Below are 14,657 nucleotides of genomic sequence, written 5' to 3'. Positions count from 1 at the left end.
AACAAATTGAATCATTCTTGTACCCTTATTTCAACAGGTACTCACTCAGGCGATTATACCACATGCGCCCTAATTGTTTCAATCCGTATAAGGATTTTTGAAACTTTATTTAATAAATTTCTTGGAAACCTTAATATACTTCAGAACAATTTAAATCCTTCAATGATTTCCATTATACGCATATCATATTTTTCTTGTATTGCCAGATTAAAACCTGAAATGGCGACATCCACCACAAGAGAACATGTCTCTATATAATCAATGCCAGGATATTTACAAATCTTCTTGTGACACAAGTCGTCTTTATGTCTATCGACTTGACCTTTTTTTCGCACAAGAACACATTTATACTTCCACTGGCTTTATACTTTCAGGTGTTGGGACTATCCGTCCAACTTCATATTTTTCAGGTGAAATCAATTTTCATTGCGTATTTTTCATTTGGCCAATCATTTATCTGTCCAAATTTCATGACAGATTTGATCTCAAGATCCTCGTCAATATTAATAATATTGAGCGCTATATTGTATTAACAATATCGTCGACGATCATTTTATATCGGTTCTACTATTATCCAATAAAGACATAACTTATTGAGATCTCTTTATCTTATTATTTTCAGGTACCTGAGCCTCTCCCATGAGGTCTTATGAAGTGTTATGCCGCGGTACTCTTCTAGAGCACTTGCCTCCTTATTATGACCATCTTGAACATTTGCTCCTCTCCTTCTTCAAGGAGTTTTATCTTTGGAACTAATTAGTCAATTATGCTTTATGCATGCCATGAACTCTATTCATTATGAACTTTATTTTATTTGGAGTATTAGCAGATGAATATGACATTTAGCTTTGGGTCAGCAAATTCGTCTGGCAATATTTTACAAATGAATTATCACTTGAACTTCAAGTTCACATTTTCTCGTACGAGGATCTCGATGTACTCATAATAATTTATTACATGCATTACTTTTTCAGCTTTCCATTTTCTCCCCCTATTGTTGAGATCATCAATACATATCCCTAGCCTTATTTGGGGATCCATCTTTGTGCATTGTGGTGGAATAATTAAATCATATAGCACATTCATATTTTTAGATGGAAATTATTTGGTTCCTGACCCTGAACCGATTGTGATAGGGAGAACTTATCATAACTTGGCTAGATGCGTACACGCGCTGTTGTATATTAAATAATACATCACATACCAAATTTTATTTTGGCAATTTTGTTCTCATAACGAATGGTTTAGATATAATTGGAGGCATACAATTTCTGCTAAACCAACTTGGATTTAAACCAGTATTATCAAGATAAATCATCATAATTTATATTCTGGAACTGTGCTCTAATAATTTGATCAATCAATCTTGCAAAAGCCAAACTACAAGTTGATAACAAATGCATATCTGACCATATAATAGATGCATCTATTAAAATCATATAATAGTAAACGATCCACATGGAAGGTGACTGAGCCCATATATTTATCACCTTTTATTCGTTCCAGAAATCAAAGGATTCAATCCCAACCTTAACTGGTATATCATGAGAATAAGCAACACAAGAAAATTTTGAAGAATCTTATATTTCTTCAATATATGCCAATATAATTTTCAATTAATTTTTTCGCATCATAATTGGACCGAGATGGTCAACCGGTCATGCCAACTAATATTTATTTCAGTAAACCTCTAGTTTACTTGTGGCTTGTGATTGCATCATCATGCTTATACTTGTGTAGTACAAATAGAAGAAAAGTCAGGTAACCTTTCATATTTACCCGGTATGATTATAGTAATATAAAGATATTCAATCTTCTTTTCATTTATAATCTTAATATGCCAACCACTTTGGCTAATATATTTGTAAATCAAAATATTTCTTTTGGTACTTACTACAATATTAATGTCATGAACAATTTCATTCATCCGAATAATAATAAATTAGTTCTTTCAGAACTCTTAACTGCTTTTGTATTACAAGATCCTTTGTCACACCATCCATATATTGAATGTCTCCTTCACAAAGAGAATCATATCATAATAATTGTCATGTTCAAAATCATCACAAGCAAAATAATTTCTTGCTTTAATTTTGCTTTTAATAACTTTCATAAGGCATGATAAAATATTTTTTGGCGTATCACATGCATGCGACCAATGATATATTCATGTAACTACACAATAATATTCATTATCTTTCTTTGTCTCAAATCTCCCTTAGAGGTGAGTTGTAGTATTTATCCAACTATGCACAAGTACATTATTATGCATAATCTTTATCATATATATATTTTCACATTCGCTTTCAGGAATGAGTATGCATTCTCAATGTTTATCACAAGTCACATTCTCTTCAAAGAATTTCTCCTTTTTTATAATTACCATAGTGATAACTATTATTATTTTGGCCTTTCGCACGCCCGCATTCATTGGTCAACCACTTCGTCTTTATTTAGACTTATCATGCACTGCTATTACATTCACTTCAAGAATAGAGCAAATCAAGTGGGACAAGCTTCATGCTTTTTCATGAAAATTACATTATTTTTTCTTTAGTTATTATTATTATTATTATCAATATGGTGCATTAGGACTCAAAACCAATGCTTTACCCATATAAAGGCATGCTAGGCCATAATGCGTTGATAGATAATGCGTTGGCATAACATATTGTATTTCATTAGTATATATGCCAATTTTATTTTCAATGAAATACATCATGTTATGGTAAAAATATTATTACTAAATTACCTTAATAATTATCTATCATAGTATGTAAAAGGTCAGAACATATATATATATACGTTGGAATATTATCTTTGTCCTATAAGAGATGTAGCAAATAAAGACATACCTTTCCAGTTCTTTATTTCACTGGATACAATTGAAAAAAATATTTTTACTAAACACTACACATAAAGTTAATGCAAAGATATGAAAGTATGAATGAGTTTAGATGGATGTAAAACTTATCTTTGTATTATCATCCAAGACATTTTTCATTGTACTTGATCTCATTTCCTGCTTATAATTTACATAGTCTTGACGTAGAAGATCATGAAATGAGTAATTCGTGCTGATAACGTGTTATAAAATAAAAGCAACTTAGTAAAACATGAACAAGACATGTTGTTATGAAATAAAAATAATTTAGTAAAACACGAAAAAGAAATGGAGATAGAGAGAAAGAAGAGATTTTCTTCTTCAATTGTGTATATTTTCCTATCTATTACAAGGCCTTTATATAGACATGAAAAGTGAAGAAAAATATGTCATTGAATATGTCATTAAGCATTTGAAAAGATCATGGAGGAAGAATAGACATCCACCATAATTTGATTTTTCTTATAACACTTTTTACATTAACTTGTCACGACCCGAAATTTTTACTGTCGGGACCGTGATGGCGCCTAACATTATACTTGCTAGGCAAGCCAACGTTAGAGATTTATTAGCCAATTCCTTCTCATTCCAATGATTTAACATTAAGCTAACTCTTAACCTTGCAGTAATTAACAACAATTGAACCATAACAGATTAAGAGGTGTGCGGAAATTCATAGTAACCCAAATATTTTTACATAACTACCCAAAATTTGGAGTCACAATTCACGAACATTCTAAAATTTTATTACAAATATTTGTCTGAAGGAAAATACAATTGTTTGCGAAATAAAAAAACGGTAAAATATGAGGTATGGAAGGGGACGCCAGGGCCTGCGGACGCCAACATGACTACCTTGGTTCTCCGATCAGATGAAGCTAGTAGCTAAACTCAGGGTCAACTCGGTCCAGTACCAAAATCTGTACAGAAAGTACAGAGTACAGTATCAGTACAACCGCCACCATGTACTGGTAAGTGTCGAGTCTAACCTCGTCGAAGTAGTGACGAGGCTAAGACAAGACACCTACAATCAACCTGTACAATATAACGGTGTATATACAAATAGCAGTAAAGAACTAAACAAGTAATATTGGGAGGGGGCAACATGCTGAGGGGTGATACGAGGTAAAGAGCTACAACAGAAAGATAACTTGAACAGTAGATACACTATGAGCCAATAAAACCAATGAACACAGCAAAGGAAAAGTGCACGACATCACCCTTTGTGCTTTTACTCTCATCCTCACAATGAAATTAATAGAAATGGAAACCGAGTCTTTCTTTTGGAGTTTTTGAGTCTTTTTCGAGATTAGAATTAAACTCTATCTTCAGCAAACTTTATATTTTAAATTATCGCCAAAAATTCTTGCAACCTAGACATTCAGAATTTTCTGTAAGAACCATTATTGTCAACCAACTAGAAATTTATTTTTATTTGGGATAGAGTGATTGACTAGTGATAGTCTGATAGATATGTTTTCCCCTTTTATTAGTATTTCTAAACTTAATGTTTGTGCCAAAAAAATATTATTTTTGCTTCTGTGTTGAGTGTAACAGTCAACAAAAGAACCACCGGCATTACTAAAATCACAAATACATTTTGTAGCAGTTTTTTTTTTGCCTGCAACCACTCTAATATTTATAATTAGTGTAATTATTTAATAATACTTAGACTAAAGACATAGTCCGTGAGTTCCCTCTGGTCAAAGATATCATAAAATCTCCCGGAAAACACCTAATATTACCCAAAGTACAAAATATAAATCATATTCTCTGTGCCCTCTTGCAAATAATTATTTGCAATTTAATGAGCCGTAGATTTAACAAAACTTGTATAATAAACTTGAATTTCGTTATTCCTTCTTAATAATTTTCGATAGATAACTTTATACCGCAAGTGCGCTTTAAATTCATCAATAAAGAAAGCAGAAGCCGAAAGCTAAATTTTAAAAAAAGAAAGAAATAATATTCACCTCGAGTTGTGTAAATTATTAGTAAAAATAGGCGAAATCAAAGGATTTCTCCCCAAAAAAGAGAAGAATTCCCCTTGCTTTCTTTTTGCTCCGCTCGTGCGTGGCACTCCTTGCTCGCGGAGCGGCATACCGAAAAAAAGAAGGATAAAAGAGTAAAAAAATAAAGGAAGGGACATACGCATCAGAGTCATGGAAGTATAAGGAAAAAACATCGCTCGATCTTCTCATATCCTGAATAATATTGTCGTCATTTGCATACCCTTCTTTCATTTTTTATCAAACTAACAGAAAACGCAACATAATCATGTTAGACTAGGGCATATTGAGTATGCAACTACTCTTTTAGAGTATATCGTTTATTTTTTAGTTTCTCACCGAATGTTTGATACCTGCATCGAAATCCGATTAATTTAGATTCATATTGCTTAAGGTTCATTCAAGGAGAAAGCACCTCCACCAAGATTTTATATTCTAGGACTCAAATTCAAGAACTTTGATTAATTATGCAGAGATCCTATTTATCCCACCACAACACAACTGTTAATGATTATATCCAACTACTTAAGACAGAACAAAATCAATCGAAGTGACACCGTCTCAGCCCAAAGACACATCGAGGGAAATCAATTTTCTCTTCCATTGATCTTAAGGTTTTTGGTTTAGAAAAAAAATTGCACAATTTAAGCATTAAAAATTACCAAAAGGTTATGTAAAAATAATTCAACTGCTAACAAAATTACATTCAAACCATAAATATCGCGAATTAATTATCTTGGTTGCTGCTATCCAATTAGATTGTTCCTCTCAAGTCTCGCCTACTAAGTATTTATAATAAACATAACCAATTGGAATTTTGCCCGTCTACTTACGCCTAAATCTACTCCCATATGCATTTTATATCCGAAAGTAAAACCTTGCAATGTACAATTACATATTTTCCTGCTAACCCCACCTAAATTCAGGCAAATATTTTGCTTATATATTTACTCATTTGAGATTGAATATAGATGAAAAGTATATAAATCATATTATCTCACCAACTTCTTTATAACTAATATACGATACAGTTTCACTTAGCAATATGGCCCAAAAAAAGAGCTTTGCTCAATTGGCTTTTTTTACCACTGACAAAAAAAATCATATAACTCTATAGTTAAAAAGGAATTTAAGAAAGACAATATTACCACTATCTTCTTCTTTGTGGTCTTATAAAACCAGAGGCATTCCTAATTTCTATTCTTTTATTTATTCTCCTCCTCCTAGCTGCAGCAAATTGGGCCTTTCTCTCAACATTTATTCTGTCAAGATCAAAAGGTATGGGCTCATCCACAGTAACATTTAGATCCGGAATACCTATTGGGCCCAGGCCCAAATGATTCACAAAGCCCAATCCATTATTAGGTGAGAATATGGGCTGGGCCTGTTGCAACTGGCCCAATGGGTACTGAAATCTATGGAAAGTTTCTGATCCTAAAGAAATCTGATCCACAACGAACGGCTGTTGACGATTGAGCTCCATTTCAGGTTTGTTGCAAATTTGACCTAAATTAACACCTGGCCCTTGAATATTCAACATTCTTGTTACCTATAATTAGCAAAAATAATCAACTTTTTTTTAGTAAACGAATAAATCACACTTTATAGCCGCTCTCAAAATATTAACAGAAAATATGTATATTTTAAAGTATACACACACGCGTTCGATATATTATATAAAAAAATTATACAAATTTTATACATTTTTTCGGCAACCGAATGTAAATAGTTTCTGGCGCGCGTTAAAAGATAATACCCCTTTTTTTGACAAATTAATAAGAGCAAAGGAGTATACATGACCTCAAACTTGCAAAAGTTAAACCGTAAATAACTTATTCACACCTGATGCTTATACGACAAATACTAATTTGCACTCGTCATTTTTATCAAACCAAGTAATTTAACTTTAACATTTACTCCCTCCGTTCACTTTTACTCGACACATTTTGACTTTTCACACCCCTTAAGAAATAATAAATGAAGTGCATAATTTACCATGATACCCATATTAATTGATGCATATTTTATTGGATTTGAAAAAATGATTTAAAATGAATAATAAATACTGTGGGTATAACAGGAAAAAAAAATTATTTTCTCTTGATATGCGTAAAGAGACAAATAAAAATAAAAATAAAAATTTATTTTTAGTATACATGCCAAGTAAAAGTGAACGGTGAGAGTATAAATTAACGTGTAAATGCATCACTTAACCATGAAAAAAATATGTCAGAAAGACATATTGCATTGATTAGCTTAGTATAATATTGAGTGCGAATAAGTTTTTATTATATTCAGAGCAACCTACATGTATTTCATGTCGCAGTTAATTAATACTATTTTTATCTTAATTAATTAATCATAACACAATGAGCAGATAAGTTTTAGGTTACTCGAGGAAATAGAAAAATAATCAAACTTGTGAATTAAAATTATGTGGGCCCACCTCTCAAATAAGTGAGAGGAAAATATTCTTACCAAAAATAGATATGGATTCTTATGGTGAAGCCTAAAAATAGAGATGGGAGATTTTTACCTGTTCTTTCATTGCTTTCAACTTCAGATTATAAGCTTTTTGGCTGTTGTAGAAATTCCGAACATTCTCCACTTCCTGTCCAAATTCCGATATAAAAAATAAAGAAAAAATAAAACAGTTTGAGAAAACAGGAAAAATAAAGTACTGAAGATAATTTAAGAAAAAAAAAAAAGACTCAATTTCTTAAGGAAATTACAAACTTACCCCTTTAAGCGATTCTCTGCACTGAGATAATTGGTTTATCATATCCATTAACTCCTCTCTCGTCTACAAACCAAGCAACAGCAATTTAAAACAAAACCATAAACATAAAATTTATAGAAATTCAGTTGCAACATGGTATAAATTTTATATAAAAAATAACCCACCCTCCATTAATTAATTATTTTTAAAAAAAAAATCCGAAACAGGGGAGACGGCATCAAAACAAGTCAATAGACATAAACCAGATTTCAAATTCAATGAATAATATAAACTCAGAAAAATAGTTCTGAAAAATAATTAAAAATAGTACCTTTCGTTTGAGGATTTTGCGAGAAGAATGTTTGGATTTATCATCAGATTCACTAGGGGAAAAGGAAAGAGGAGTAGCAGGGCTAGTAACTTCAGCCTTAATTTTGGTAGTTTCAATTTCGTTTGAACTTCCCTGTATAGAAGATGAGTTGACACGAGATGAAAAATCAGTACCGTTTCTATTAGATCTCCTCTTTTTTGTACCCCAACTAAATGAATAAGAAAGATGAGAAGGAGATTGTTTTTGTGTGAAAAGATTGGGAAGATCGAGTAGAATATTGGCTACTTGTATTTCATCTTCGTTATATGTATTGAGCAAAACGCACGGTTTGTTTTGTTCCATTTTTGCTCTATAAATTTTGTGAGCGGTTAGAGAAGAAGAGAGGAAGAACAGAGAGATAGAGAGTGAAGAAGAACTGAAGAAGATGGAGGAATTGGGTTCGGTAATAAGGGGAAATCTATGGAGTTTGTGGCTGATGACACGTGGCAAACAAATAGAGATGGGAGGCTTGTCTAGGGTTTATGCTTTTTGCGTCTCCTTTTCTTCTCTTTTTTTTCTTCTTCTTTTCTTTTTCCTTTTTCTCGCTTCTTTCCTTAGGTGAGAATGAACCCACGATAACTAAGAAGAAAACAATCACATAGGATATGATGAGTTTTCTTGACTGTTAGTCAACTTACTAACTATTTGATTGAAACTTGAAAAAATAAATTTTAAAAATTAAATAAAAAATAATTTTTAAAAGTTAAAATTTATTTTGACATGTATTTTACTTTAAAAGAATTTAAAGTTTTATTAGAAGAAAACTTCAAAATTTATAAAAATTACTCTAGAGTTGTTTTGGGAATTTAAAGATTTAATTTCAAAATATGCCAAAAAAATTTAAAATCTATAAATAAACAGATATTTGAAAATAAATTTTGAAAAAAAAAACTCCCATATTTTATGGCCAAACGGGATTCGGAAACGAAAATTCATTTGATACAGAGCATTTTCTTCTTAAATGATCGCAGCTGAATAAGTGAGTTCTGAATATTAGATAGTTTATTAAAAAGAAAATCAAACTAAAAAAATAGAAGAGGAAATGGTCATCATTATTATTTTTTTCCTGATCAAGAGGGGAATGTATTAAGATTAGATTGAAGCTTTGTATCATGTTATGATGTAGGTAATTAAAAATATATTATATGCATCAAATCATTAATTGCATAAACATGTGATTTTTATATAAGGTTTATAACATACTCATAGTTAATTCACAATTATTATGTATGGTTTGGAATGCCTTGTCGGTTGATTTTTGTTGTATAGTCTTTCATGGCACCATGGTAGCTCGTACCCTATATATAGTTTCTTGACAGTCTTGTCGTCCATGTTACGTATGTTCATGACATTATCTTTCATTGTTGGATGTTTATGATCCATGTCTACCATTTATATTGGTCTTGTCAGCCCTTAAAGATAATAAGGAATGTTAGATAAAATGTACGTTGGTGCTCGGCAAGTATGGCCCGGGTTCTAGTCATGACCTTCCAGTTGGGTCGTGACAAACTTTTTCGATCCATGCTATATTTGTTTTATTAAAAGTTTTTGTGTATTATTAAAAAGACATTAGATTTAATCATATGACTATTTTCCATAAGTATTTTTTTAATTAATAAAATTCTTTTTTCCCCCTTAAAAATCAAGTGTTTTAAAATAAATTTAATTTACCACAACCGCTTATTTTTGACCGAAAGCAAATATATATTCTATCTATATAAGTAATTACTATGTATAATTATGTCACTTAACCTGGTATTGAACATGCATCGAATCTAAACAAAATTTTCCATATATAGAGTGGTGTTGCAACATTAGGCACCAAATACTTTTTTTTTTAACTTCACTTTTTTTCTTATAAATTTTTTTCTTCATTTTCACTTCTGTTCTCTTTCTTCCTTTTTTTTTTTGGGCTTTTTTTTTCTGGTGTGTGTCAGAAGATTGGGGGTGGGGGTGAAAAGGGGGGTGGGTAAGGTCAAAGACTCAAAGACTACAGCCTGTTTCCAATCTCATTCAATAGAATGCAGAGAAGTGTTGGGTTTTCACGTGCTACCACCTTTGCGGTAATTTTGGAATTACCAACATCTTTTTTCATTTTTTACTGTCTTGGATAAACTTAAAAAGGTAAAATTGTAGAAGGTGCTTGGTGAACAAGCAACTATAGTGATGAATCAGAAAATTCGACCCATGGATCGGGTTGGTTCGAATTTTTTTATCAAAATCAAACTAAATCAGTTATATCGGTTTGGATTAGTTTGGTTTTGTCGAATTTTTCGAGTATTTTTTGTTATATGAATATTATTTCAATCTTAATTTATTAAAGTTATAGATATTTTTGTTATATGAATATTATTTCAATCTTGATTTATTAAAGGTATAGATAAAGTTTTAATAACTGAATATATGCTTACTAAAAATTAAAAAGAAATTAACAAACATATGATCTATTAAAATATTCTTATGGGAGAATTTTTTTAGTAACACATAATATTTTATTTTCTTAGCCGTCTAACAATAATTTTTAGTTGATGCACGCTTTCAAGGTTAATCGAATTTAATAATTAAACATAAAATCCAATATGACACCTAAATAATGATATGCTCTATGTAATTTTAGATTATCATCTTGAAATATAAATATAAAAGAACAAAGAGATGATTGACACATTTCAATAACACTTAATAAAAAAGTGATACAATCCATTATTTAAAGTAAATAAAAATGAATGCACTGTATAGTTCTATTAAATATTATATCCCATGAGAGGATCTAATTATTTCTAGACATCTTTTAAATAAAATTTTGTATAAAGTCTTAAAAGTATATATAAAAATGTAACGACCCGACTTGTAATTTTAAGAATTAACGTCACGTTCAACGACTTAAGGTCTTGAGCACCTTCGTATTATGTGTATTGACTTGCGTGCGTGGTTCAATTCAGTTACCGGATGATTCGGGGTGATTTGGGACACTCGGTCCCTAAAACAGAAGCTTAAGTCTTAGGATTTTGACCATAGTCGAAAATGTGTGAAGACGACTCCGGAATGGAGTTTCGTCGGTTCCGTTAGCTCCGTTGGGTGATTTTGAACTTAAGAGCGTGTCCGAAAAAATATTTGGAGGCCCGTAGTGGAATTAAAGTTGAAATGGCGAAAGTCAGATTTTTGAAAAGTTTGACCGGGGGTTGACTTTTTGATATCGGGGTCGGAATCCGATCCTGGAAATTTGAATAGCTTCGTTATGTCAATTATGACTTGTGTGCAAAATTTGAAGTCATTCCGGATTGATTTGATGTGTTTCAGCACAAGATATAGAATTTGAAAGTTCAAAGTTTATAGATATTGATTTGAGGTGTGATTCGTCATTTTGATATTGTTCGATGTGATTTGAGGCCTCGAACAAGTCCGTGTTATGTTATGAGACTGGATGGTGTGATTGGACGGGGTCCTGAGGGGCTCGGGTGAGTTTCGGGGTTATTTCGGATCATTTCTAGGTCATTTATAGCTGCTGGTTTTTGGCTACAGCAGTGTGCTATGCGATCGCGTGGAATTGGCCGCGATCGCGAAGCACAAAATGGGGGAAAATGGCCAGTGAATCGCGATCGCAGAAGGCCTTTCGCGATCGCGTAGAGGATATTTTCTGCTGCACTGACCCGACTTTGGAAGCTTATATCTCATAATCTATTAGGAATTTGGAGATGATCCAAAAATGCAAGTTGTAGCCCTTTGTGTCTAATTTTCATAAAGATAAATCATTTATCATTTGGAGTTATGTATAAAAAGTTATGGTAGATATACTACAGGCTGTCCGCGAAGAATTTGGAAATCTTTATTGCATAGGGCTGACTTTGGAAGCTTATATCTCAAAATATATAAGGAATTGGGAGATGAGAAACAAATGAAAGTTATATTTCTTGGAATATAGTTTTCAGAAAGTTAAACCATTCATCATTTAGAGTTTTTTACAAAACAGATATGACCATTATACTAGAGGTTGTCCGAAAGAGTTGGGGAGTTTGTTCTTCGCGATCGCAATTGGTTTTCCGCAATCGTGAAGAGCAATTTTGGGGCTGAAAAATTTTTATGCTTCGTGATCGCGAAGAGTAAATACCTGGACAGTAGCTATATTTTGAGATTTCAGTCATTTTAAACATATTTGGAGCTATGTAGCTCGGATTGAAGCGACATTTTAGGCGATTTTCACCATATGAATTTGGATAAGTGTTCTATATCCTAAAGTGATTATACTTCATGATTATATGGTTATATTCATCATTTATGTAGTATTTAAATGGAAAAAATTAAGATTTTTGCAAAATCTTCCAAAAACGAAAATTTAAGATTTGAAGGTCGAGTTGTTATTGGAATTTGATAAAATTGGTATGGTTGAACTCGTATCGGAATAGGTGTTCGGATTTCATGAAAATTATGTCGGGTTCCGAGGAGCGGGCCCCGCGTTGACTTTTATTGACTTTTTGAAATAAATTTTTAAGTCGACGTATTATTATCCGGAATTGTTTCCGATGAATTTTAATGAAGTTATACAATTAATTTGGATAGATTTGGACGGTCTGGAGGTCAATTCAAGAAAGAATACAATTTTGGAATCTCGGCACAACTTCAAAAAGGTAAGTGTCTTGCTTAACCTCGAGTGAGGGAATTACCCCTTAGGCATCGAGTCTTATGTGCCATTTGTAAAATGTGAAAAGTCGAGTACGCGAGGTGACAAGTACGTACTTAGGCTTATATGTACAAATTTTCTTGGTTTAAAATTTTAGGCATTCTTATATATTAAATTAGATAATTGTTGGCATTAGTAAATCCTTGAATTATCACGCCTCGTTCCTTGTTTGTCAAGTTATTATTTTATATAATAAATTTAGTATTATTGTCACTTGGATTTTACGTGAATTCCGTGTGTTTATTGATTTGATATTTTCTTGAAATTAAATCCATGATGAAACCCTTATCTGCAAATATTTATTAATTAATTTAAATTGAGGAGTTAATATAATTATCAAGAATTTGGATTAATGAAGGCGTTGCCCTATACTGAGTATTTTTCACCTCTGTTGATTGTTTTGAGGTTTATTATACGTTGCGTGGAGCCTTGGGCTATTTGTTGATAAATTTATTGATTCTGCTACATATTTGAAATTTGGTTATGGTCGGTGAAAATTGTGATATGAATTATTGTATTGTGTTGTGGTTTAAACACTCTCCTTGATATTATTTATGCTTCCTACCTTGCTTGTTAATGATATACATGTGCGTGGTAGGGAAGAGTGTAAAGCACGAAGGGTGATGCCGTACCATTTGCGAGTGTAAAGCACGAAGGGTGATGCCGTGCTATTTCATTTATATTATCAGGTGAGGATGAGAGTAAAAGCACGAAGGGTGATGCTGTGCAATTATTTTTATGTTATCATATATTCATGGCACGAAGGGTGTTTCCGTGCAGGCGAGGACGAGAGACATACATTATATTGTGATATCATTTTGTTGTGTATATATTCATGCCTTTATCTTGAGATGTTATTGTGCACCTATATTTTCTGTGTGACTTGTAGTCGTTGTTGCTTCATGTGTGCCTCCACTTTATTTCTTTTATTGTTATTGACATTTCTCCCACCTAGTTGGTACTATTATATATATGCACAGTGAGGAAGATATAAATGCACGAAGGGTGTTGCCGTGCCAATTGATTTGAATCAAATATATATATATTGGGTGAGGATGAGCTAAGTGCACGAAGGTATTGTCGTGCCATTTAATGTGATATGTTGAATGTATTCCTCACGCTAGGAAAGTTAAACGAGGCGTCACACGGTGACTTTTATTCGAAAGGATTATATTAGAAAGATATTTATTTGAAAGAATTATATTATAAAGATATTTACTTGAGAGAAGTATATTTGAGAGATATTTATTCGAAAGAATTATATTTGAAAGATATTTATTTGAAATAATTATATTATAAAGATATTTACTTGAAAGAATTATATTTGAAAGATATTTACTTGAAAGAATTATATTCGAAAGATATTTACTTGAAAGAATTATATTCAAAAATATATTTATTGAAAAGGATTATATTCCAGAGATTTTTATTGAATAACTTAGATAAAAAATGTATATTCTGAAGGACCTGATTAATTGGCTGTACCTGTGTTTATTACTCGTTTGAGTAATATTTATGGTGTTTCTGTTACCGTGTTGTTTAAATCACTAGTTGGTTGATGTTGCTATCACTGCTATTTGTTTTCTATTATTTTTGTATGCTATATTGCACAAGTTATTAGACTAGTGAGTGTCTTGATTGTACCTCGTCTCTACTCCATTGAGGTTAGTCTTGATACTTCCTGGGTACCGACCGTGGTGTACTCATACTACACTTCTGCACATTTTTATGCAGAGCCAGGTATTGGAGATATTAGACTTGAGCAGAGTTAAAGAGGGATAGTAAGGATTCAAGGTAGAGCTGCTTGATCGTCGCAGTCCCTTGGAGTCTTTTCATTTTATTGTACTGTTAATTTGTAATCAAACAGTATTATATATTCGGTCCTCGTGATCATTCCATGTATTCAGTTAGAGTTCGTGACTCAGTACTACCAGTCTTGGGAGATGGTATATTCATATTTGTTCTGCTGTTAGTTTTGATTACTTTTTTTTTTTTAA

The 14,657-nt window shown here is 32.0% G+C and overlaps 1 protein-coding gene across 2 annotated transcripts; it reads right to left on the bottom strand.

Annotated features, from left to right (window-relative positions):
- Nucleotides 1-3,605: 3,605 nt before the first annotated feature.
- On the bottom strand, nucleotides 3,606-8,537 carry LOC104102238 (uncharacterized). Of its 2 annotated transcripts, none has more exons than XM_070200263.1 (4): nucleotides 7,944-8,537; nucleotides 7,634-7,696; nucleotides 7,430-7,504; nucleotides 3,606-3,804 (listed from the first exon to the last, which is right to left on the bottom strand). In XM_070200263.1, the coding sequence occupies exons 1-4, from the start codon at nucleotides 8,283-8,285 to the stop codon at nucleotides 3,763-3,765; spliced, it is 522 nt and encodes a 173-aa protein (XP_070056364.1). In that variant the 5' UTR covers nucleotides 8,286-8,537; the 3' UTR covers nucleotides 3,606-3,762. The 2 variants fall into 2 exon arrangements, with proteins under 2 accessions (XP_070056364.1, XP_009608200.1); XM_009609905.3 differs by lacking the exon at nucleotides 3,606-3,804 and adding an exon at nucleotides 5,862-6,442 and having other exon boundaries at nucleotides 7,944-8,534.
- Nucleotides 8,538-14,657: the final 6,120 nt, after the last annotated feature.

Source organism: Nicotiana tomentosiformis, chromosome 4 (assembly GCF_000390325.3).
Source record: "Nicotiana tomentosiformis chromosome 4, ASM39032v3, whole genome shotgun sequence".
Lineage (NCBI taxonomy): Eukaryota > Viridiplantae > Streptophyta > Magnoliopsida > Solanales > Solanaceae > Nicotiana > Nicotiana tomentosiformis.
The sequence above is the reverse complement of the archived record's forward strand: the minus strand, read 5'-3'. Positions and strand labels throughout refer to the sequence as shown.